The sequence below is a fragment of the Rissa tridactyla genome, chromosome 7 (genome assembly GCF_028500815.1).
Source record: "Rissa tridactyla isolate bRisTri1 chromosome 7, bRisTri1.patW.cur.20221130, whole genome shotgun sequence".
Taxonomy (NCBI): domain Eukaryota; kingdom Metazoa; phylum Chordata; class Aves; order Charadriiformes; family Laridae; genus Rissa; species Rissa tridactyla.
This window is the reverse complement of record NC_071472.1, coordinates 6,929,725-6,952,878: the sequence shown is the minus strand read 5'-3', so window position 1 is coordinate 6,952,878 and position 23,154 is coordinate 6,929,725. Positions and strand designations below refer to the sequence as shown.

The 23,154-nt window shown below is 40.0% G+C and overlaps 1 protein-coding gene across 1 annotated transcript in view; it reads right to left on the bottom strand.

Annotated features, from left to right (window-relative positions):
* The window catches only part of LOC128912341 (uncharacterized), a 144,795-nt gene that overhangs the window by 32,091 nt on the left and 89,550 nt on the right, over nt 1-23,154 (bottom strand). The window contains exons 3-4 of the mRNA XM_054208042.1: nt 5,257-5,438; nt 1,399-1,569 (exon numbers count right to left, since the gene is read on the bottom strand). Coding sequence (XP_054064017.1) covers nt 1,399-1,569; nt 5,257-5,438 — 353 coding nt within the window. The remainder of the gene's footprint in view (nt 1-1,398; nt 1,570-5,256; nt 5,439-23,154) is intronic.

Below are 23,154 nucleotides of genomic sequence, written 5' to 3'. Positions count from 1 at the left end.
GTTTTGGCAAGTACATCATTTAGTATTTTTATCAGTTTTGCTTAATTTCATTTAACCTCACTTTGAACAATCATCTGCATGATTCCATTTTTCAGGAGTTAATGTCTGGATCCATCGGGGAAAGTCCCAGTGAGTTGGACCCAGAGGGCTCCGAGCTCCTCCACATTAGGTGCATCGTCTCAAAGGTGTCGTCCTGCAGGTTATTTGAAAAGGTCAGGTTCTCAGGTTCCAGGACTCATCTTAGACCTGAGAGCACACTGTCCGTTTTATGTTTTATCTCTTAGCAGAGCTCGCACTGGAGCCCCTGAATAACTTCCAGGTTGCACTGTAATTTGATATATACTCACATAAAGGGAAAGTTTAAAACTCAAACAGCTACCAGTCAGAAACATAGCTGGACAAATGCCAATTTTTGTCCAATTTTATTCAAAGCATTTACAGCTTACTTGGTTACTTTGATGTAGTGCATTGGGTCAAAATACCCACCAAGCACTTTTTGTTGTGTTTGAGGCATGTATTTAGAATTAGCTTAGACAAGGTGCATTACCCTTGAATTATCTGTGTGAGCTAAAGCAAAGCAGATGCAGGAAGAATGTGATTATCTTGGTAATGTTTGTGAAACAGATGCGAGCGCTAGCAGTAGAATAAAGCACCCTTCTATGTTATTAATGTTGTTGCCACCAGGTTAATAATACACTGCACATCCACCACCTCCTTACTCAGTCTACTGGATAGATATGTGAAAAAAAATGTTGTTAGGAAAAGGTCATATCAGAAATATCTATCTAAAATAAGGTTTATCCGTTGAAACATTGAACAGACTTTGGCTTCTGCCTCCTACAGCATCACATCCCACAGGTCAGAAAAAATCAAGAATCGCATTTTTGTTCCCTTCACTTTATTTTTCAATTTATTTTCCCTCAATAAAACATATTCTAAAAGGCCATAAAACAAGCACAAACTAGATGGGACCAAATATGATCCAGGTTCCCCTCTCTGCAAGAATTTAGCCATCTCTCTCAAGTTTACCGTAGGTTTGGTGGTTGTTGAGCCCACATGAAGGAAGAGAAGGAGCATAGATACACATGCCCCTGGGCAGCAGCCCTGTGTCTGCCTTGCCCCAGTTGTGTGGGTGGCAGGGAGGGGTGGGGGCAGCAAAATCATCTCTGGGTTGGCAGCCAAGGCTGACCTCAGAGGTCTTCATGGGGCAATTTGTTCTGCCTAAGGATGACGAGGTGCAAAGGGCCTGGAAGTGGCTGGCAGACGCTCTAGCCTGGTATTAGCACATTCATCTTGCCTTCCTCATCAAGGATCACTTTGTCCAGCTCAGGAGCTGCTGTCCTGAACTGTAGCCCATAGGAGAAAACCCCAAACCATCCTGTTATGGTACAGTCTTACCTGCCTCAGGGTCTGGTTTCACTCCCGTGTAAATTCGGTTGGGGCCATGGCCTCCCTTAACAGCCTTTCTTTGATCCTGCCTCAAGGTGCCGTGCTGCAGAGCACCTGCCATCTTGCTTGGTCCATACATAGAGAATGCAAAGGATAAAGGTCCTTCGTCCCTCTCTGTGACTGGAAATAAAGAAAACAGATGGGGAGTCTAGTGCTGTGCAAGGCACTAACTCATACATGACGCAAAGTTATGATGTGAAATGAACCAGGAACGTAAGGACTTGGGTGCCTTAACACTCAGCGCACAGTAGGCTGGCATCTGTGGGCATTTTTCTAGGCATGATTCCTTCACAGATTTCAGTCCCTGGTTAAAAATAAAAGAATCCATATAGACGTCACGCATTTGCCTACTAAAGAAAATTGGCAAAGGAAAGATAAAAAACATATATATTTCTGTCACCAGGCTTCTAGGGAATAAGTACAGAGCTCTATCTTACTCCTCAGCACTGCATAAGAAACTGAATGCTAAATTTCCTCCTTGAAATACTTTGGCACAAACAACTATTCTGCACTATTTGTTTAGAAATCCAGTGGGGCTTCACTGAATAAAAGCTAGTATCTTCATACTGGTAGTTGAAATAAGAACTAATTTCATGCACAATTGGCAGCGCAGAAGGAACATCCTTGATATCCAAAGACCAAAAGATTTTATGAGGCTGCGTATGTATTTATGATTATTTAAGGTTCTTGTTATAATGAGGATCCTTTAAGGAGAGGAATTTTGTATTTTAATTTGCATAAAGACAATAAAAACTCTTTGAGAAGCAATTTCTCTCTATATAAAAAGTGAGAACATAGCACCTTAGTGGCACAGACATCTGTTACTTAAGCAGATGCCACCATGCAAACTCCATCAAGCAACACCATCCACCAATCAGAAACCACCCAAACTACATCCACAGCCAAAATGCAGTGGGTGGCTGGGAGCCTCCAAAACAGGCTGAGGAATGATGGGTTTTTCTTCAATGTCCTCATTAAGCATTCAGTGGCATTTATTTGTTCATCGTTAACGAACGCTACTGTATCACATGGCTCTGTAGCTGCTCTTTGGTATAAAGTTAATGCCCATGATCTACAATCTGCAATTCTTGCTCACGAGATTCATATCAAAGGAGCGCTAGCCCTTCGACACGTGAGATAAATAACCGCTTCTTTGTTTCTCATTATGGCTGCGGTTTAATGTCCTCATTCGGGAGCTGATGTATCAATACCTCTGAAAGAGATTAAATATTGCCTGCTCAAGCACTACACGCAGCGATACAAACTCAGGGGACTGTATTCAACAGCCGAGCGGCACCGACGAAGTCTGGGGCTGATAAGCCCTTTCTGAAGTTAGCTTACACTTTAAATCAGGAGTTCATGAAAGGCATTAAGAAAAACTATTATATTACTAGAATGGATGGCAGTACAGTTTATATGTTACACCTTGAAGTAAGCAGTAGGATTTTCAATCACTTGATAACCTTGAAACTGCTAAGGTATCAAATTGCTATCATGAATATTGTGCAGGAACAGAAATAACTCAGAAAGCTGCCTTTGTGAATAATAATGTGGGAGAGAGCAATGTTCTTCTGGGCTGGACTCACAATGGTACCAACGAGCAAATATACACGAAGGCAAGGCATGTACTTAAACAAGCGTATTTGCATTTGACTATATATCAATCAGTTATCAGTACAGCTACGTCCTACCTGACCCACAGAGAAAATACAAAGCCTGCTAGATAACTTTGCCATGCAGGAAAAAGAAACTGCAAGAAACTCATTTTTATATATGCAACTGAAACTATTAGGATAAAATGCCCTATGCTTTGATAGGCTTTACATCTTGATCAGAGTATTTTAAAAAATGAGCACAGTACAAATCCTTCCATGCAGGAATTTAATTTAAAAACCCAAACAACATATCTTCCTGGTTTGCATGCAAGACATGTTAATAAATCCTGAGCTCTGATTTTGATTTCATTCACACTGGATGAAAATGCAGAGATTTCCTGGGAAAGAGAAATCTGAGCCAGCCCTCCAGGCTCCCATGTTTACGTCCTGAATCAGTGGAGTTTATACCAAACTCCGTTTTTGTTCTGAAGTACAACACGGTTTTAGTCTTGTGGCATTTTCAGGTGCCACAGCCTACTGAGATCATCTGACAGCCATGTGAAAACTCAATGTCTGGAGTGATTCATCATTGTGTCAGATTGTCCTGCACTTTGTCACAATGACTGACAATAGGGGAAACTTGGAAATAATACAAAGATTCAACGCTCGCTGATAATGCCCGCATTGTGATTAGAGCAGGCGGCGAGCGTGTGAGGAGAATGCTAATTCTGTCCCCCACCCCCAATTTCATACTGCTTTTGCTTTCAACAGCTGGGCATCTGCACTTGCTTTCTTAATCTTCGCTCCTGTGGCATTTTTAGATGCAGAACCTTTTTTCCAGTGTGTTAAAGAGCCATATTATTACAAATGCAAAAAAAGAAGGGTAAATTCTGCCAGCAACGCCAGGCACTGCTTGGTCAGAAGTGTCTGTGAGTGAACGTGCCCTTCCGTCCTAAATCCTAACCTTATCAGGGTCTTATCTCACCGGCACCTGAAATAACGGTAAAAACACTTTAAGCCGTAATTCCAGGAATGCTACAAAACCCAGCAAGCACATATGAATTTGCATGTGGAGCGCGATCTTGCAGAAGAGTCTTATAAAAAATGATTACTGACAAATTTTTCCTTTATTTTGCATTGACTTGCAATAAAGGTTTAAGATAATTGCTGACTTGATAGAGTATTGACACACGAGCAGCCAGAAAAAACGGTTGCAGCAACTTTCATGCTCTAAAGCTCCTCAAGTTTTATCATTGTTCACAGCAACAACATCAAAGACCATGGACTCCGCTGCATAATTAATCGGGAGGAAAAGAGAGGCCCTTTCTGAGCACTCCAGCTGTCCAAGTTATTTTGCTGGGTAAAGAATAGGGGAAAAAAACCATCAGCAAGAACCAGCAAGTCAAACATCGCCGCCTCTTCCAAAGTAACAAAGGAGGCAGAATTTCTCCCATTTCTGTCAATGTAAGAGGAGCAGGTGGTTCTGGCTTGTGTCCGGTGCCCAGGGACAGGCCGGCAGCCCCGCTCGGGGGCGTGCGGGATGGGACAAGCTGTCCCAGAGGATTTCCCCTGGGGTGACCGGTGTGGCACGTGCTGCATCACCGGCCGGGATGCAGGAACGGGCATCGGGCTGTGGTGAGCAGGGCGACGGCACATGGCTGCAGCTACTGTGGGTGACGTGGGCTGCAGAGCATGTAATTAACTGCTCCGGTTTCTTATGGGGGAAAACGGCAGCTCTACTCAGAAGACAAGACACGGGCAAGTGACGAACAACCACCTTTGCTCCGTCTCTCCTTCAATTCTGCCTTTTTTGCTGCTTCTCCCGGGAAGAGGCTCAGGAGGGAAACTGGCATAGCAGCTGAGCAAAAAGCAGGTTTGGAAGAGAAAAGACAGCAATAGCTCTGAGCTCGGCAGATGACAGAAATTGTCCCCATTTTAAAAACGGAGGAGTGTAAATTTCTCGGAAGAATATTACTTGCTCACAAACACAGAGGGTATTTAAAATTTCAGAGTTCAATCTTGCAAACAGCCCACTTAATTCGATGTGCAACATTATGCTTTAGAAGCTGGGCCCCTAGAAGTGAGAATAAAAGAAAAAGAAATTTCTGATGGAAGAAAAAGAATGATCCAGCTATTTAACTGGCACTAGCAATGTATTTTTCTGTAAGCAAATACCAAGCTTAAACAGATTAAGAAGAAAAGATGGGCAAACCTCCTGCAGCCTGGTACTCCACCGTAAGCCACTGGCTCTCTGTATGAAGAGCTGTACGATGCCAAAACTGGTTCAACGCATCAGAGAGAAACCGGGGTCTGATTCTGGTCTTGCTTACGCTGATATAAAGCTGAAAATAACACAGAGCAAGGTGGAGTCGCTCTGAACTGGCACCGGTGCACCTGAAAGAAAATGAGACCAGATTAAAACAACCTGTAGACATTTATCTCATTTCCAGTGACCACAGCTCAGTGCGGGTTAGGTTTGTGTGAGCTGGAAGCTAAGGTGACGTAGGTTGCTTATACTGGAGTGTAAAAGGCTTTTTACTGCAATCAGATAGCATTTTGTCTCTAACAAATATGGGCACACAGCTTGGAAATGTTTAATGAATTGGTACATTAATTTAAGCTCAATAATACATTTGCATCCCTAACTGTAATACTGCTCAGTGAGCACAAGCGTTTGGTTTATTTGCTGAATATGGTTAATTTCAGGATGGTGAGTGAGGATGCAAGAACAGGCTAGATGTTAAAATACATCTACACAATAAATGATCCGTAGATTAGAAAGATGTCAGAAGTTATCCATTGAATAAAGCCCTACAAACATTGCAAACTGAGGGAAAGAATGACTTTATTGACATTGAAAAACCTCATCAGTCACTTCATTTTCTTTAAAATGAGCACTAAGAAAAACAGGTATATTTTTTCACTCTGTTGCTTTGGAAAAACGAGTTTGAATCATCAGCTTAAGGTCCCTGGACCTTTAACTTGTGACAATGGTGATGGAAGCTGCAAGTTTCCTGAAATGTCTCAACAACCACAACAGCATCTGTCCATGTAGATATTAAAGATATAGTCAGTGAAAGCAATACAAACCCACAATAAAATCTAAACAGCTGGGAAACAACTGCTATGTTCAATCATTCAGGTGAAATCATTGCTGGCCTTTGGACTACCCATTACAGTTTTTCCCCCAGTTGTTTCTTTCTTATAATTAACATGTAGTATCAAGTACAAGATTTTGAAATTTTTTTTACAAAAAAGCACACTTTCATATGGATTGCAATTATCTTTGAAATGTTTTAATATTAAGAAAACAGCAAAAAAAAAAGAGCAGTTTCATTTTTAATGTTCCAGTTTAATTAAGAAAGTGTTCAAGTAATTTAAAAATGTAGGCATTAAAATACCAATTAAGCTTAAGGCAAGTTTTCCTATTAATTTTGATGACACCAATACAGGGGTGTCACATAGAGGTGACCCCTGAGAAGCAGGTTATTTTGAGCATTACATTTGGCTATAGTAGTGCTGAGAGAAAATGAATTCATTTATGAAGAAACTGCACCTATCTGCCTAATCCCAACAGGCTGAGCCTTGAGAAACACGAAGCAGTTCTCACAACAAGTAACTTAGCAAACGTAATCTCCCTTCAAGGTTTTAATTACAATTTGTATTTCTCAGATGCCCACTTTGGGTGGCCATCTTGTTGGGAAAGTGAAAACATTTAAACATAGTTTTAACTGTGCAGTATGAACACAACTGGAATCTATAGTTTGAAGTAAAGGCTATTCTGAAGTGCAGTAATTATTTTTAAAACCGCCTATTGTTCTAATTCTGTCTCGGTGGCTAAATGATAAATGTATCATTTTAACACATTAAAATTTATTTATTGCCTGAAACTCTAATGCAGGAATACTGCACGTTTTCATGGGTGGCAGCCACATTGAGAAAGCAGAAGTTCATATATCTGATCTGAGTATTTACAACTAAAATTTTGTGGGTAACTGGACCCATTAAAAATCTCAGAATAGATTACCTTGCAAGAACAGTGACTCAGAGAAACCAATTCTTAAAGCCAGTCTGGTTATGATGGATTTAAGTTTAAATTTATCTCATTTCATTTTAGATCTTAAATTGGTTAATGAGGCTGAAATATGCTTTATTTCAGGGAAGTCGTACTCATCTGGACGAGGAACAGAATTTATGCCGACGTTCGAGTCAAGTGCAAATACCACCATCACTTCTTCTTTACCACGTTAACTGGTGTGATCTGTTCTGCTCAGCAGAACTTGAACAAAATGTCAGGTTCCTAAATGAAGAAGCTCCTGGCTCTCTGCGAGAAACCGGCTGATTGGTTAAAAGTACTTCAACCTTTATTTAATTCATGCCTTATAAGTGCTCTTTGGCAGGAGCTCTTGGGATCTGATCTTATGTCACACTTACTGAAACTCATTTAATTATTTGCAGCTGAGGAGGGCAGGGAGATGGTTATCGCACGGGGAAAATCTAATCCTCTTCTTTATCAGCCTAAACCCCAAACCAGGGAAGTTCATTAGGGTTCTTGTACTCGCCTCAGTGCCCTCCCCTGGCAACTTGTCTGTCAGTACATGACCCTTTGCTTTTGGTGGTGGCTTTTTAGGGGGTGATTTCTTCCAGAGATTTAGAGGGGCTTTGCATGCACGCGTCCACAGTCTCCCTGGACGCAGACCCTGTCCTGGAAATCCCTAAGCCGCTGCTCCTTGCCATGCTTCGGTTGGCAGCGCAGTTGTTAACGTGGGGATTGCAGATATCCCCAGTGGTTGTTTCAGTTGCCTGATGAAACGAATGGAGTAATTTGGATACTCTGCAAACTCAGGCAGACGCTGCCAAACCAGGGACCGTGCGTTCACGCTGCCACGACGCTGCAAAGGCGCTGTGGCCCCAATGCCTCTGGAGCACAAGTTAATAACAAGTTTTTTAAAAGACCAAACTCCTGCCATAGATTTCTAAGTGTTTTTCATGGATCCTTGGTGAAAAAAATGACATGCTTTGTACTAAAGGGTGGGAAAAGGCAAAACCACACATAATCTGCCTTTATGAGCAGAACATGAAATGGTTTCGATCAAAAGTACATGCAGAATATGGGATTCAGCCTAAGGCTAAAGACAGAGAACCAGTGACTTTTATAGCTTTAAAAATTGGCTTTATGACTATCATTAAATTAAAGCATCTCTCCTCATGGGGGACTTCCGTTTCATCAGGGATTGCATATCTCTTACCACAATTAGTCACCTCCAAAGTGCTGTCATCATAAAACCTATTCTTTGAAATTGTAACTTAAGAAAATCAGAAAAAAAAAAAAACAAAAACCCCAAACATTTTGAATGTGTATGTTCAGTAGCACTAGACCAGGCTGGTTAGATTTATGATAAATTCTTATCTGCGTGATTCACTTTTTACAAACCTGAGCAACATATAAAATATATGGTATAAATGTTTCCTTTGAAAACTTCTGCACGCTTCACGATTACATAGCTTAAAAAGTTTAGAAGCCTTGGGCAAGCAAGCTAACATATAAGAGGAACGCTTAAGAATTGTTTGTATGCTTGATTTGTTTTACAGTGCATTTGGTCTTTAGTTTTGATTGGATTGTCTTACTGAAACATGAAGGGCATTTAGAAAGTAAGAAAGTGAATAGGATACATTTGCAACTATATGCCCAAAAGCAAGATCTTAATGTCAGAAGTAAATTATAACAACTTACATTACTGATGACATACATTATAATTCAAAGCTTGGCAAACCACATCAAGGTTGTTCTTACCATGATCTGACAAAAATGTCTTTAAAGCCATGTGTTTCTCAGGTTTACAGTAACCAGACTTTATTTATGCTAGGTATTTCATAAAAAAAAAGCATTACCAAAAATAAAGCTTTTATTTTTTTTTCTAAACGCTGATGAATCTTTGTAAAAATTAAAACATTTATGCCAATAATGGTAAGAATAGAATGATCCGAGTGAGTAAGACAGATTTCAGCCATCAACTTTTACTATGGCATCTTTGGGTCACCTTGGAGTGTTTTCTAGGGATGGATCTATGAAAGGATTTAGATAGTCAAGTTTCAACTGGTTGCCTACAGCTGAAGGTGTCCCAGGCCTGCAGGCACTTCTGTGGGTGACGTGGGATGTGCAACTGCATAAAGTTTTGCTTTTGAGCAGCAAAGAAGCACATGAGACTTCACACTCCCCTGGCACTGGGCAGCTCTCTCCCGTGTGTATCCCGGAGGATTTCCTGGCTCAGCATCATCCCACAGGGACCCAGTCTTGCAGGAGGATTTATCCCAAGCTCAGGATTCACAGCTAGGGGAAGGTAGGAGATGACACCCTCCCTAGTCTCTTATCCATGCAAAACCAGGCGTAGTGCTCAGGCCAAGGGTGTTATAGCTCACTGCTCTGTCTCTGGCAGCAGCCCCGGGAATGGCAGGAACAGAGCAGTTCCTTCTGTGCAGCTCATTACACTGGCAGGAATATCCATACCCGCCCCTTGAACATGACTGCAGCCTCCAAAAACCCGCATTTCCTGAAATTCCTATGCAAAAGCTGTTTTCTCCGTATTTCCTAATTCTTAAAAGACTTCTCTTCCATGGATTTGTCTGGTCTTCCCCCAACCTGCTTAAACCTTCAACATCCACAGCCTCTTCTGGCAAGGAGCTCCAAAGTTAAATTACAGGTTTGGTGGAGAAAAAAAAATATCTCCTTTTGTTTGTTTTAAACCTGCTGTTGTTTTGGAAGAGGGACTGGAAAGTCCTTGCTCTGTCTATCCCTGCCATTCATGATTTTATACATTTTTTTCATACGTGTTTCAGTCCCGGCTCTGTTAAATACTCCACCGTGTTACACTGATTATTCAAGGCTCAGGCACCTTTCACTCCGATGAATGAGAGTCTAGTTTAACCGCAGGGTGAATGACGACGAGGAGCAAGGTGATTGCTCCCAATTTACTCTGGTGGAAATGGCTACCACTTTCGAATCAGGCCCACTGAAAAACCAAAAAATAAAAATATTCTCAACCCTTAAACATAATAAGCCTGATTTGTCTTCATTTCAGCTGCAATCAGTGAGAAACAACCGCGTTGAAGTAAGCCTGAATGAAACATGAGATGGCATACTTAGGTTAACAATGGCTGAATTACTCCAGGTTTAGATTCTAGTGCAGGATTTTAGTAAAAAAGAATCCGTGCCACCACTGTGACAGGATGCTGGAACTGCAAGCTCCTGGTGTGAGTGCCACAACATTGCCACACCAGCCCCCAGCAGACAGGGGTTGTGCAGCGGCTTCCCAACCCCTCGGATGGCCTGGGGGCATCTTGCTTGGATCGCCAACTGCCAGGGCTGCAGCTGGTTTGAATCTGCCTGGTTCTGGGCATTTTGTAACTCCCGAAGTTCTCATCCAGGCCATATTTATACCTAGTGTATAACTAAACTCCATGGGGATTTCATTTATTCTGGAAGTGTGCACATACCAAACTAGGTCTATTCTCTCAGCAGAGCACAAGAGATTTTTGTTTTAAAATGCACACAATATGATCATTTGTTTTCTGGAAATCCTAAACATCCCCGAGGAAAGCCCATGAAAAGTAAATAAAGTTTAGCAAACTAAAATTCCTTAAAAACCATACTGTCTACCTTTGAAAATAGTATCATTTCTTAATGCCATTGTTTGCCAATTATGTTGACTGTGAAGTAGCGTTCTGCTTCCGTTCTGCTTTGTACAGACACAATTAGGTGTGCGTGTGCATGCGTGGGTGTAGCTCGGCCACAGCATCTGCACAAGAACTCTGCACTGGGCTCTGCTGGTCCGAATGAGAAATTAAAAGGGAATTGTCATACAGAAATTTAAAAAGTGGCAACAGTTACCAAAAAAAAAAAAAAAAAAAAAGCGCAGCTATTTAATTCATGCTGCTTATAACCCCCTGAAAAGAAACTAATGAAAATGCCTGTCCCTATGACACCTCTGAACTGTTGGTGCTATCATGATTTGCTGTACTATTTACAGGTGCTTAAACTTCTAGGAGCAAAGCCTGGGCACAATATTTCAAGGCACTAAGCTCTTGGGGACTAATGCAAAATGCCATTATCATGCACTAACCGCTTCTTTTTCTGTTTGTTTTTATTAATTTTTTTTTATTGCTTCCTTTACGATAATAGTGGCAACGCATCAGTCCAGTGCTCCACGGATTAGGATTTAGTAATCTGACTTAAATCTGGAGCCTCAGGATGCAGTGTTGAATCTGAGGATACCAAGATGAACCTTTGCATCACTAGAACTGTGTCTGTCTCCTTCTCGATCCACTGAGACATCCACAAAGTCATGGGAAGGGCTGCAAGAATGGGAAGAAACTCTCCAAGTATGTAGCTTGAAATTCCTGTCTGAGTTCTCCTTTTCTGTTATTGCAGCTGGATATATTAAATGCATGTTTCTTAATTCAGACATTGTCCTCACATGTCCTCTGAGGTTGTGCTTGACCTTTTATCAGGGAAAAGTCTTAATAAAAAGCTTAATGGAGGAGCTACACTTCTTTACGTAAATATATTGAAAATCACGTTGCTTTTTCCAAGGAACGTAGGCAGACTGTCATCTTGGTTTTACACTCTAACATCACATTTATTCAAACAATCACATCTTTCCTCTGCACATAAGAGACATTTTTCCGTTTGCATCACTCTCAGAGAAATGGTCAGCGGGTTCAAACTCTGGCAGATGAAACATTTCCCAGTTCCCCAAATACCATGAAATGGCACCGTAGAGAGGAGGAGCACACACCCAGCAACAAAAATACCATCACCTGCTTTCCTAGGAGGTGGAAATAAGGTGATTTTGGCATCGGCTTGTCTTGCTGAAGACTTACAGCAGCAATTGCTAGTAGGAAGGAAATAATATTTGGCGATTTACTACTATATGACAGTTTATGTAAATACATATAAATTAGACATTGACATTAATGCCATTGATTATCATCAAAGTTCTTAGATGAAGAATCAAGATCTTCTGGTAAAATCTTCTCAGTGAGTATCTAGTCCAGCAGGTAAATACAAACAGACAAGTATTTCTTCAATATTCTATTTAAGCAGCTAAATAACTCCCAAACCACAGTTATCCCAATGATGTGACAAACATCAACTATCCTCTCAAGCAGGTTCTCATAAATCTCAGAAGTCACCTGTGTGGCATGTGACAAATCTGTGATTAGAAGAAAATTAAAATATTCAAATTCTGTTATGCAAACATGATCTAGATCCAGAATGTTTAATGCTCCCTCTTTAATAATGAGCCAAATTGGATATGAGTGTTTCCCTAGTTTAAGGGGTCCCAAATTCAGACAAATTTATACTGGTAACAGAGGCTACTACCAACCTTGAGAGCTGAAGCATAGCAGTCCTGGGCTTTTATCTCTGGAAAATCTCAGTCTCAACCCATATGGAAGTTCATTTGGAAATCTCATCCTTGCCCAAATTCAGCGTTAGCCCAGAACTCGTGAAGTGAGCAGCCTCTCCATCAGAAACACAGCAACAGCAGGACATCTGCAGGTCAAGGAGAGCTCTGCGAGCAGCTGAAACCCCACTCACCAGCACCATGCCTGCACGGTGGCTGGTCATCTCTAGCTTGGAAAAAAACCACCAAATTCCTTCAACAACAAATGCAAAGAGTAATAAGCAGGCCTGGAAGTAGATCTGTGACACGACAAGCCTTTGCATGCAGACAGGCCGTTGCAAAGACCATGTCATAGCTTTTACTCCTCAATGGTAATGGTAGAGTCAATTTATTTAAACGATCCTCAATCCCTGTGTGTCCTAGCCTGTGGATTTCAGGTGACTGGTACCAACGGGTGGTGCCCAGCCGGTCAGTCTGGAAGGACCAGCTCAGCAGGAGCATGCAGCAAGGCTTTTTTCCTCTCTCCACTTTTCATTTCCTCAAAAGGGAATGCTGATTTTAAAAGAGACTAGGTTAGCAGCACACAGTGCCTGCAAATAACAGGAACCTACCTGGATTGCAAATTATAGAAGAAAGCATCCAGCCCATGGAGATTACATTTACTTTCCTATATTAGGAAGGCATTTGATAACAAACCTAAGGATCTGTAAAGATCTAGGTAATGACAGTAATGGCAAGGCGGTCCCTTTGTAAGAGACTATGCCTGTGTCCTTTCTGTCCAGTATTGGCCCTTTCCTCAGAATGTTAAACATCTCTGCCACCATCGCACAAGGAAGAAACTTGCAAAACATTCAGTTCCCAAATTGCTTTACACAAACATTTAATCCTTAGGATAACAATGTCTAAGCAATGCTAATTTAAAATGGAGAAACCACAGAAGCCAGTGGGTTTGAAAGTGGATAAAATTGATATGAGAACAGAGGTTGTCCAGCTGGGATCTGTCAACATTTATGCAATAACACCTGATTGTTCAAGAGGTAATTCCAGTTCAACCCGGAATGGAGACTGAGAACCCCTTGGAGCCTTGTCACTTTTATTTCTGTAGAAGTTTTCCATCAATATATCACTAGTACAGGTATGTTTAGTAAGTGCATTAAAAAACAAGTCAAAGCAAAGCCACGTGCTCTGCCTATTTCCCCAGATGCATCCTGATCACAGGAAAACTGGAAGCCATGAAGTTTCTCTGGATTTAAACAGCACTAACTGAAACCAGACTAACAAGTTTGCTGCAGAGGATCAAAACTCACAGATTAAACTTTTTAAAGAGTCCAAAAATGTAACAAACACTGAACTTACTAAACCAGACTTACCAGTCATTTACTATGTTGTATTTTGATTAGATTATAAACCTCAGGGTTCATTGATTCAGCATTCAGCAGACACTCAGAGTAGTTGTCACATGCAACTAAACAGAATTATGGAAGGAAGAGGAGATGCCAGATGGACATATATCACTCAGCCCATGCCTTCACTGGCAGAACTTGGGACAACTCAAACTTTCCTCCACAGATCTAGGTTTGATGCCTGCCTTACCTGTCACAGGTGTGACAGCTTCCAAGCTCAAGCCTTGGAATTCCAAGCATCCTCTGTAGCAAACATTGAGAATATATCATCTTCTGCCTTCTAAACAGCAAAGGCTGTTCCAGAAAACGCAATAGTTTTCCCACCCGGCATCTGTTGATATCTGAGGAAACTGCAGTTATTTGCCTCTTCGAAATGCGCAAAAATACCGCAGTGTTTCAGAAAGCCCAATGGCGGGATCAAGGGCAACTACACATCTGCAAGCACTACCACTGTGCCCATTACACAGCAGATAGATAGCATTTATGATCATCAGCTAATTGGGAAAAAAGTAAAATGCATTTTTGTGGCTGCTCTAAAGCACCAATGTCTTTATTTGATTTTTTAAAAAGAAAAGAGACATCTTTCCACATTATGTTAAATCTAAAGTAAATTTCTACTTGTTCTGTGAAAATTGAAAGTCAAATGAAAGGGAACTAATCTGTGTATCTTACTGTGGGAGAACCTGCAGCGTGAACTCAACCAAGCTATTAGACACTAGAGAAACCACATGGGAGGGAGCTGCAGGAAATGAAGCTTCATAAGTTCCACTGGTCACAGAATGACTCGTTTCTTTCTTAGTTAGGATTAGCCCTTATACGAGCAAATGGAAAAGCTGTGAGAAACTCCAGCAGGTAACTAATTACACAATGCAAAATTAAACACAGCCCATCAGATATGTTCTTTACCCCTCTTTGATTATGAAAGTGTACTCCAGTGCCTAAAAACAAGACAGAAAATTTGCAAGGAATCTCTGCTTCCATTTATTTGCGGAAATTATTTCTTTTAAAATAACGTGGCAATAACTGACATTTTTGTGAATACATTACTTCCTTTTACCGAACTGCAAATGCCACTTGCATAGGGGGGAAAGGAAGTATGAGCCAGATGCAGAAAATTGCTCCGTTTGCTGGTAGTGTAGCTATTTATATGTTGACAAACAGTTGTGCCAAGAGCAGATGGATATTTTCTAGTATTGAAGAACTGCTAATTGTTTGCTGCTGTTCCTTTCAAGTTCATGGGGGAAAGCCATTGGTGTTCTGCAGAGCAAGGCATGAAGAAACCAGTTCAAGCCCTGCATTTGGCAAAGTGGCCTAGCACCTCCTCTGACGGCATGGAGGATGCCCTGAAGCAAGAAGATGCTCAGCCAGATGTCAGCTTAACAACTCTCAGTAAAGCATGACCATGAGGAGTAGCGGTTTCCAAATCTTCTGCGAGTCCTTCGACAAGCGGTACAACTTAATGCAGAAGTATTCGGCACGGTGTCTGATAAACATCATATGCCTCTAATGATTTTACAAAGCCATTTTTGCTCTGTCTCACCCACATTTTAATTATGTGGAAATATAAATGTACTTAGCTGAAAATGCTGGAATGCTATCTATTTAATCTGACAAGGAAAAGGCATCTTTCCGTAAATCTGTATATAAATTATCTCACCACTGCCTGTTTATGTATGAGGCTGAGGCATGCACTGTCCGCTTATTGACATATCGAATCACATTAGAGAGAAGTGTAAAAAAAGTGATGGCAGATAAAGAGCAGGAAATGTTTTTTGCAAAGTGAAGTGCTCTCATCCCACTTTTGTAAAAAAAGAAAAAAAGAAATTCAGTATCATGTGTCTTGATATTCTTATATATATCAGTACTAAAGTACAATTTAGTTAGCTTAAAAAAGTTTCAAATCTGATTTATCTATGAGACACACTTCAGAACACAAACCAATTTTGCTGTAGTAATACCATGTCAATATTTCTTGACAGAAGACAAATGTTGTTATTATTTTGCCATTTCTTACCTTTGTAAAAGTTTAGAATTTCACAAAATGACTCTTCTTTACATGTCAAAATGGTAAGTTGTTGGAAAGAAAAAAAAATTGAAGCCATTCTTATAGCTATTGACAGTGATGGATTCTACAGTTAGGTTAAAAATTATTCTGGCACAATATCGATGTTAAAAAAATAAAAAGTAAACCATATTTTTTAATGGATACGTGCATTTGTCCTATATAAACTGAGGAAGATAAAGCAGGAAAAAAAATACCCCAACTATTTTTTGTTGTGTCTTGTGGTATTAGAAATGATTTATCTGTATGCTGTCTGCGGGAGCTATTCGTGCAAATCTGTGCAGACACACTTTCCTCTCCATGGTGGTGATCTTCAGAAAAAATAGCCTTTCTTACCTTTGTATTCACTTTCTCCTTGCCCCTCCACTACGTTACGAGGGACAAGTAGAAAATAGCATCTTTGCTTTACAGTTAGTTAAGAGATGACTTTTAAAACTGGCTAAAACTCTCGAAAGTTTAATATTTCAGGACTTTTGCTCTGTCATATTTTTAAAATCTCTACAATACTTAATATTATTTTCAGGCAACATGTCTTGGACTTTCATATGGATCTCCCTCTTGTGCTAACATATCGTTTCTGTCTATAATTATATCCTGTGCTAACATAAAAGCATAAAAAGGCATGAAACAACCTCTTACCTCTGTTTTAAGCTGAGAAAGAGGTCACCTCCAGTATTGAGCTATGGGATTATCAAGAGGGGAGCAGACTTTCCCAGCTGATGTCCAGATGTGCAAGAAGCACAGCACCCAGCCCAGCAAACAGCAAGTGAGCCTGTACAGCTCGATATAAACTGGTGTTAGGGTTCTGAAGTTGGCCCAATAAATCAGATCATATCGATAAGAATCTCAAATTTTGTTCTGCAAAACCCCCGCATACCACCGCTCACCATAAAATGTCACAAAAAACAATTTACAGTGTGCAAACTAAGTTAAAGGCCTGGGTGAAGTAACTGTAGAGTACTTGTACAGAGAAAACCAAATGACTTTATTCACTAAGTTAGCCACTTGTCCTTCGGTACGTTACTCTGTAATAAAACATGGTCAATTTTGACCTTTGCAAAACATGTATGAATCAATCCAATTACTTGTTAATCTAGCCAGGTTTCAAAAATATTCCTCCCAACATCAAGAATGAGCAAGTGGCAGTTTATAGATTACTTACGAAAAGACTGACACTGGGGTTTGATATTTAAGCCTCAGGAGTGGTAAGCCAAGTTACTAGGGAGCTGAATGCAAAGATGTGACTTCAAATATGGATGTCGAATAACAAATATAAATATGCAGCTAAATGATATCTATATTTGACTGAATTATGCAGACCAGCTTCAAAAAGCTTTGAGTTCATGCCACAGGAAGACCTCAATGGCCATTCTGATCCAATTTAACCAAAGTTATAGTATTTATATGAATATTCACACACTTTTCTTTAGCACTGTACTAATTCATTTTTAATTATAACAAACCAAAGGCAAGAAAACCACTGTGCATTTTATTTCAAATCAAAGACCACAGAATGAAACTCTAAACTTTTTCACTTATCTAAGGATCAGTGAAATTGTTTGTGTATTTTTATTTATTTATTGCAGTATTGCAATAGATATATTGGCCTAAAACTGACACAAAGGGAGAATTAGGCCATATATTTAAGTTCAACACATTCTGTTGTTCACTTTCACGCTGATTATTTTGATGTTTCCCAACTCCACACTGTGTAAGTAATTGTGGATTATTATTTTACATTGTAGCAGCTATATGAATCAATTCTTGTATAAATGTAACCTATATTCTGATCTCTAAGCACAATCTTCATTTTGCCTTAATCCTATGCATTTCATAAGCAGAACGCAAAAAATATTACCTTAAAAATAAATTACCTGAACCTTAATCTGAAAATTGTACAATAACACAATTACAGTATTTCAAAGAATTTAGAATGATTATTTTTTTGTTTCCCATCTTTATTTCCTTCTTAGCATTGGCAGAATGTCCCACAGAGAACATTGCACACATTCCGAGGTATGAGCTGGGGACACAGCAGGGTCAGGGAAAAGCAGGGCATATTCCAGTGCATATTCCTGTAAAATTACCATGCTTCCTTCCTTCTTTATCTTCCACCAGAGACACGAAGCAGATGATTTTGCAAAGACTTATGGATCCATTTAGTTTGAACCGTGCCACATGTTCCCCCAACTTCAACGGAATTGCTCACATCATACTGAATTTAAGCACATACATAACTGTTTTCTGTATTAACTCACTGAATTCTGTACTGAATTCATTGGCAGTTTTCCCTGCATTCATGTAGGTTTTAAAAACAACCAGAGAACTGAAACGCTATTTTTAAAATAAAATAAAATAAAATAAATAAAATAAAATAAAATAAAATAAAATAAAATAAAATAAAATAAAATAAAATCTGGCAAGGTGGCTTATGTGCTGCTGTAATACACAAGATATTTAACTTGAACAGAGTGTGGGGGGGGATGGTGGCAGCATGTATTGAACCCCTAAGGTTTTGCTGTATCTTTACAACAATTTTCCCATAGTATTTTGAAGCACATAGATCCATGCTAGAAAAGAATTTTTCTCAGTCTCTTGGGACTTTCAAAAGATGTCTAACGTTTCTTTTCCAAAAACTTTTTATGCATCTACATATGAAAAGGTTGCCTTTTCTGTGCACATAGCATGTTACTTGGAATCAATGCCATGTATCTGATTACTTTCTTAGAGCTGTAAAAAATCACATAGAGAATTTGTCCTGCAACGTCTTTGATTGACAGTAAAGATTTGTGCAGAGAAAACTGTATAGAAACCAAGCACATGCATTTATCTGATACCTAATGATTTTAAGTCATTTTTGAGATAAGCATATGCCACGTATGATCATTTTCCTATTGTTATGATTCCTAACAATTACTCCTCATAAAATATAACTGCGATTTTCTATTTCCCTGTTCTATTTTTTTACAAAATGCTTTTTGAAAAGCTAAGGAAAAATTCACGCCTTCAGAGCAGAAATGTGTTTCTGCACCCCATTTGTTGCACTAGCAATCACAAATCCACACAATCAAATCATTAAAATTTTTCTAGAATTTGATTTCTGCACATACAAAGTATCATTTCATTCCTCACCATAAAAATTACGTACAATACAAACCTTCCCATATCCTTCTAATTTTAGTAAACTAATATGTACTTCTAAACCCCCCAAGTTAACGTTCTTCACTCCCCACCAATCTTAGCCCATTGCTACATAGAAACCGGTTCTGCCTGACACAGGGAGCAGCAATTAACTCACACTGCCAAACACAAGAGGAATGTAATGCTTTTTCAAATATCAAATCGGTCCAATTTCATTTAGACTTAAATGATTTTTCTGGTCCCTCTTCATGTAGATACCTCTGCAGTCAATTAGCATTGTCACTTTTAATCTGTACTACTCAGATACTGGTCATTTCCCATTAGAGTCTTATTAAATAGATTCTTATGGTCAGATAGAACCTTCTGCAATGTAATATCTGAGGAGAGAAAACTGACAGTCATTATGCAGCTGGCATTTACTAAAAGGTTAGATATTGCAGATAACCTTAATCACAAATTACACTGCGTGTCAGAGAATTAGCTCACAACTTTACAATTCCGCCTAAACAGACGAGTTTCCCACCCAAACACTCTTCGACTATTACTCAGTTAAACTTAACCATCTATTTGTTTCCTAATTAAAATGTTTTTCAAGCTTTAGAGCACCAGACTTCACATCAGACTTTCACATTAGACAGAGAAATCTGTTTCAAGAGCTTTGGATTCCGCTCCCTGTAAAACCATATTCCCTCAAGCTGTGGACACGTGTCCTCTGCTGGATCCAACTGCGCTGCCCCACCTGCTTGCGAAGAACCTGTTATTATTGAAGCTATCTATACTAAATGATTCATCTGGAGAAATCCCACCAGCAGCTCAGCCAGCAGGCTGGAGGGGAGATAACTTCTGGCAACAAGAGCATTACAAGCAGCTGGACGGTGACTTCTTCACATGTGCTACCCTTTCATGGTACAAAGCTCACAAGGAATCACTGTTTCTCGGAGTTATCTTTCCTATATGCAAAAATGACAGAGTATGGAAGTCTAGTTTCACAGGGTTTTGCTAGAAAGGAATCCCCCCCGTCTTTTTAAAAAGACACTCAATACACTCTAACCTAAGATGAGGACAAGGATAATTTTTTAATGAAATCTTGATATTCGGTGAGATTTTTTGCGACAGATGAGTTAAAAAAAAGATTCTGTAAGCAGCTGAGAACTCCTTTGAGCATAAATAAATCCAGACGAAATTATGTGTTGGCTAGGATGTAGGTAAATGCAGAAATCAATATATCCATCACTTAGCCTTAAATAGTGACAGTTAAACCAGGATGCAGCAAAACCAGGTGATAAAATGCCTGATTTGATTATTTGCTGCCCTTCAAACTCAATGGAAACTCATGGACTTAATGAACAACAGCAGATTTGAGTGATCAAAGTGCTTGAATCACTACTGGCTTAATGGTATGAGATCACGACAGCGATTATTAAACAGCAATCCAGACATCACTGGCAATACTTGAACCATTTCCTAAGGGTATGAGGAAGCATCTACTAACTATTTTGCTGTGGTGCACATGGGTATGATGGCAAGTATAGGTAGGATGGCTTAGAGGCAGGGGTAGGGACCATATAGTTGGCTTGTGGTTTATGGTGTATCTTTTTTTAAGACTGCTTACTGCATTGACACTATTTTCCCCTAAAAAATTTATGTGCTACATAACCTGTTAATGAGCGTCACATAATCACAACGACCTGACTGCTGACTCTTGCTTATGTCCGCATCTTTCCACACTCACAGATGTCCAGCCTTGAAGAGGATGGCCAGCACCGTAGCTGCCTGCCCTATGATTCTCACAGAATATATAACTTATTCCCTGCCTTTTCCCTGTGAAAAGAAGGGCCACCCTTGCCCTAAGGAGCTGTACCTTGCACCATTATTTATTTTTCTATAACAAAGGAGTTGAGCTGCTAAACAGAGGAGAAACTCAATGACTCAAGGCTAAATCTGTTGCAAAATGTGGGAGCTGACCATGGATCTCCATGTTCTGGTCTCTAGACCTTCCTCCCATGGCAACTCTAAAAAATAAATAATTTATGCAAAAGCTAACTCTCTGTTAATTAGTTACTGCCAGTCACTCAGTCACTGTATTCACGCATCACATATTTTCATTATGCAACTTTATCAAAATATCTATTTCATCCTGAGTAGTGCATGTGCAACGTTTTTTTCTACTCAGATTTGTTTAACTGATTGCCTGCCCGATCAATCCCACTGATTGTTTATCTCTGGTGGCATAACAGCATGCACGGAGCTACGCTGCAAACTGACAGGCATCTCACTGTATGGAATAATTCAATGCCTCATTAAAAGAGAGAATTAGACGTGGCTTCAGGATTACTGCCAGGAGAGTTTTGCCATTTTACATTCTTGTTGATGCAAACTGTAGAGACATGTAGCTTTGATCAGCAGGATATGATTCAAAAGACACTGCAGAGGTCAATGTGAGCCAGCTTGTGCAGGCTTTCTCACGGGTCACAGAAATAGGTGTGGGTTTGTTTATTGCTGGAATCCCTTCCAAAATACCCCTGTTTACATAGTATTAATGCGACCCAGGAGAGAAAAAATGGAATAAAAGTTGAAAGCTCAGCATTAATGCTGCTCCTTATGCTTATGCATCAGAACAATTTTGTCAAACTTTAAGACATTATTCCATCTATAACATAATGCAGTTCAGTATAGTCTTACTTCTGTATGCTCTACAGCTAAGTGTAATATACTTGAAATCTGGTTTGCTTTTATGTTCCAGTGGGATCTACAAAATAAATCAAGGGGAAAAACTTTAAGCAACCCCCAGTTATCTTCCTGTCATGTGGTTTTCTCTTAACTTCCTGTCAGCAATGAATAATAGTAGTTCATTTGCACTCTGAAAAGCCATTGGATTAGCACATTCACATTTTGAGGCTATTAGGGAAAATGTTATAATAAAATATTTTCCCTGCATCCTTTTAAAGTCTCTGCTCAGACCTTGAATAGAAAGCTAGCAAACTGCCTAATATCCTGCCAGCTTTCCTTTCTAGACACACAAGGGCTTTGGGAAGGGATATACTAAGGCAGCCTAACTTTTCTAGCTGTGGGGACTGACTCAAGTCTCTGGGAGGGACGTCCTTCCATTAGCCTGTCTGTGAACACAGGACCTGAGGACGCAGATGCACCAAGAAACTCAGCTATGTCCTTGCAGACCTTGTGGGCAGCAGCCACCCACATACTGTACAGCCCTACTCATTAGCAAAGCTCATCGCGGTAGAGAAAGGCCACTTACATTGCCCTGTACAATAAACCAGGACTTCTGCTCTATTGTTGTGCAGAAAAAGGAGAATCTCTGCCTGATTTCCCCCAGCCCACATGCTCATGACAACCAGAAGGCATCTCTTCGTGTACAAGTAATACAAATATTACACAGCTCACTATAGGGAATGAGAATAAGAGACTAAGCTCTAATACCCATTAACAAATAACCACTGTTTCATTAAGTTGTGTGGCAAGGACCGCGCAGAACAGAAAACCAGTGATTTAATATAGATTTCTAGTTGGAACGTTATGATACCTGTAGAATACTTTAGTAAATTACTGATGTCAGTTGTATTTCTCTTTGAGACTAGGGAAATAGGTTATTGGCACAATAAAACATCTAGAGGCATTTAAAATGTCAGTCTAATAGCAAGAACCAGTAAGGCTTTTAATTACCTTCTGTGCAATTTTTTTAATTGCTTCAGTGGCTGCAGTGCTTAGTGAATTCCTGACAGAGCAGCTGCAACTGACTCAATTTAAAACGTTTTTGAAGCTCTTGGTGGAAGTATTAAGAAATACAACAGAATTCCAGGGAACGACATGGGCTATTTTATGTGGTGCATGTGAGGAAATCTTGGGCTCAGTTTGCAACACGGGTAAGAGTGTTTTGAACAGCTTATATGGATATTCACATCAGCATTCCCCTGGTCTGTGTAGAAGGTGGTGTTGGATGCCTTCTGTGGGAGCCATGCTACAGCACTTGAGTTAAAAGAAAGCAAAACCTATCCCTCATGGCCCCGGTAGCTGTGGGGAAAAGAGCAGAGGCTCAAGAAAAAGGCTGAGAGCCAGAAATAGTCCCAAGATCCTGGCGTATC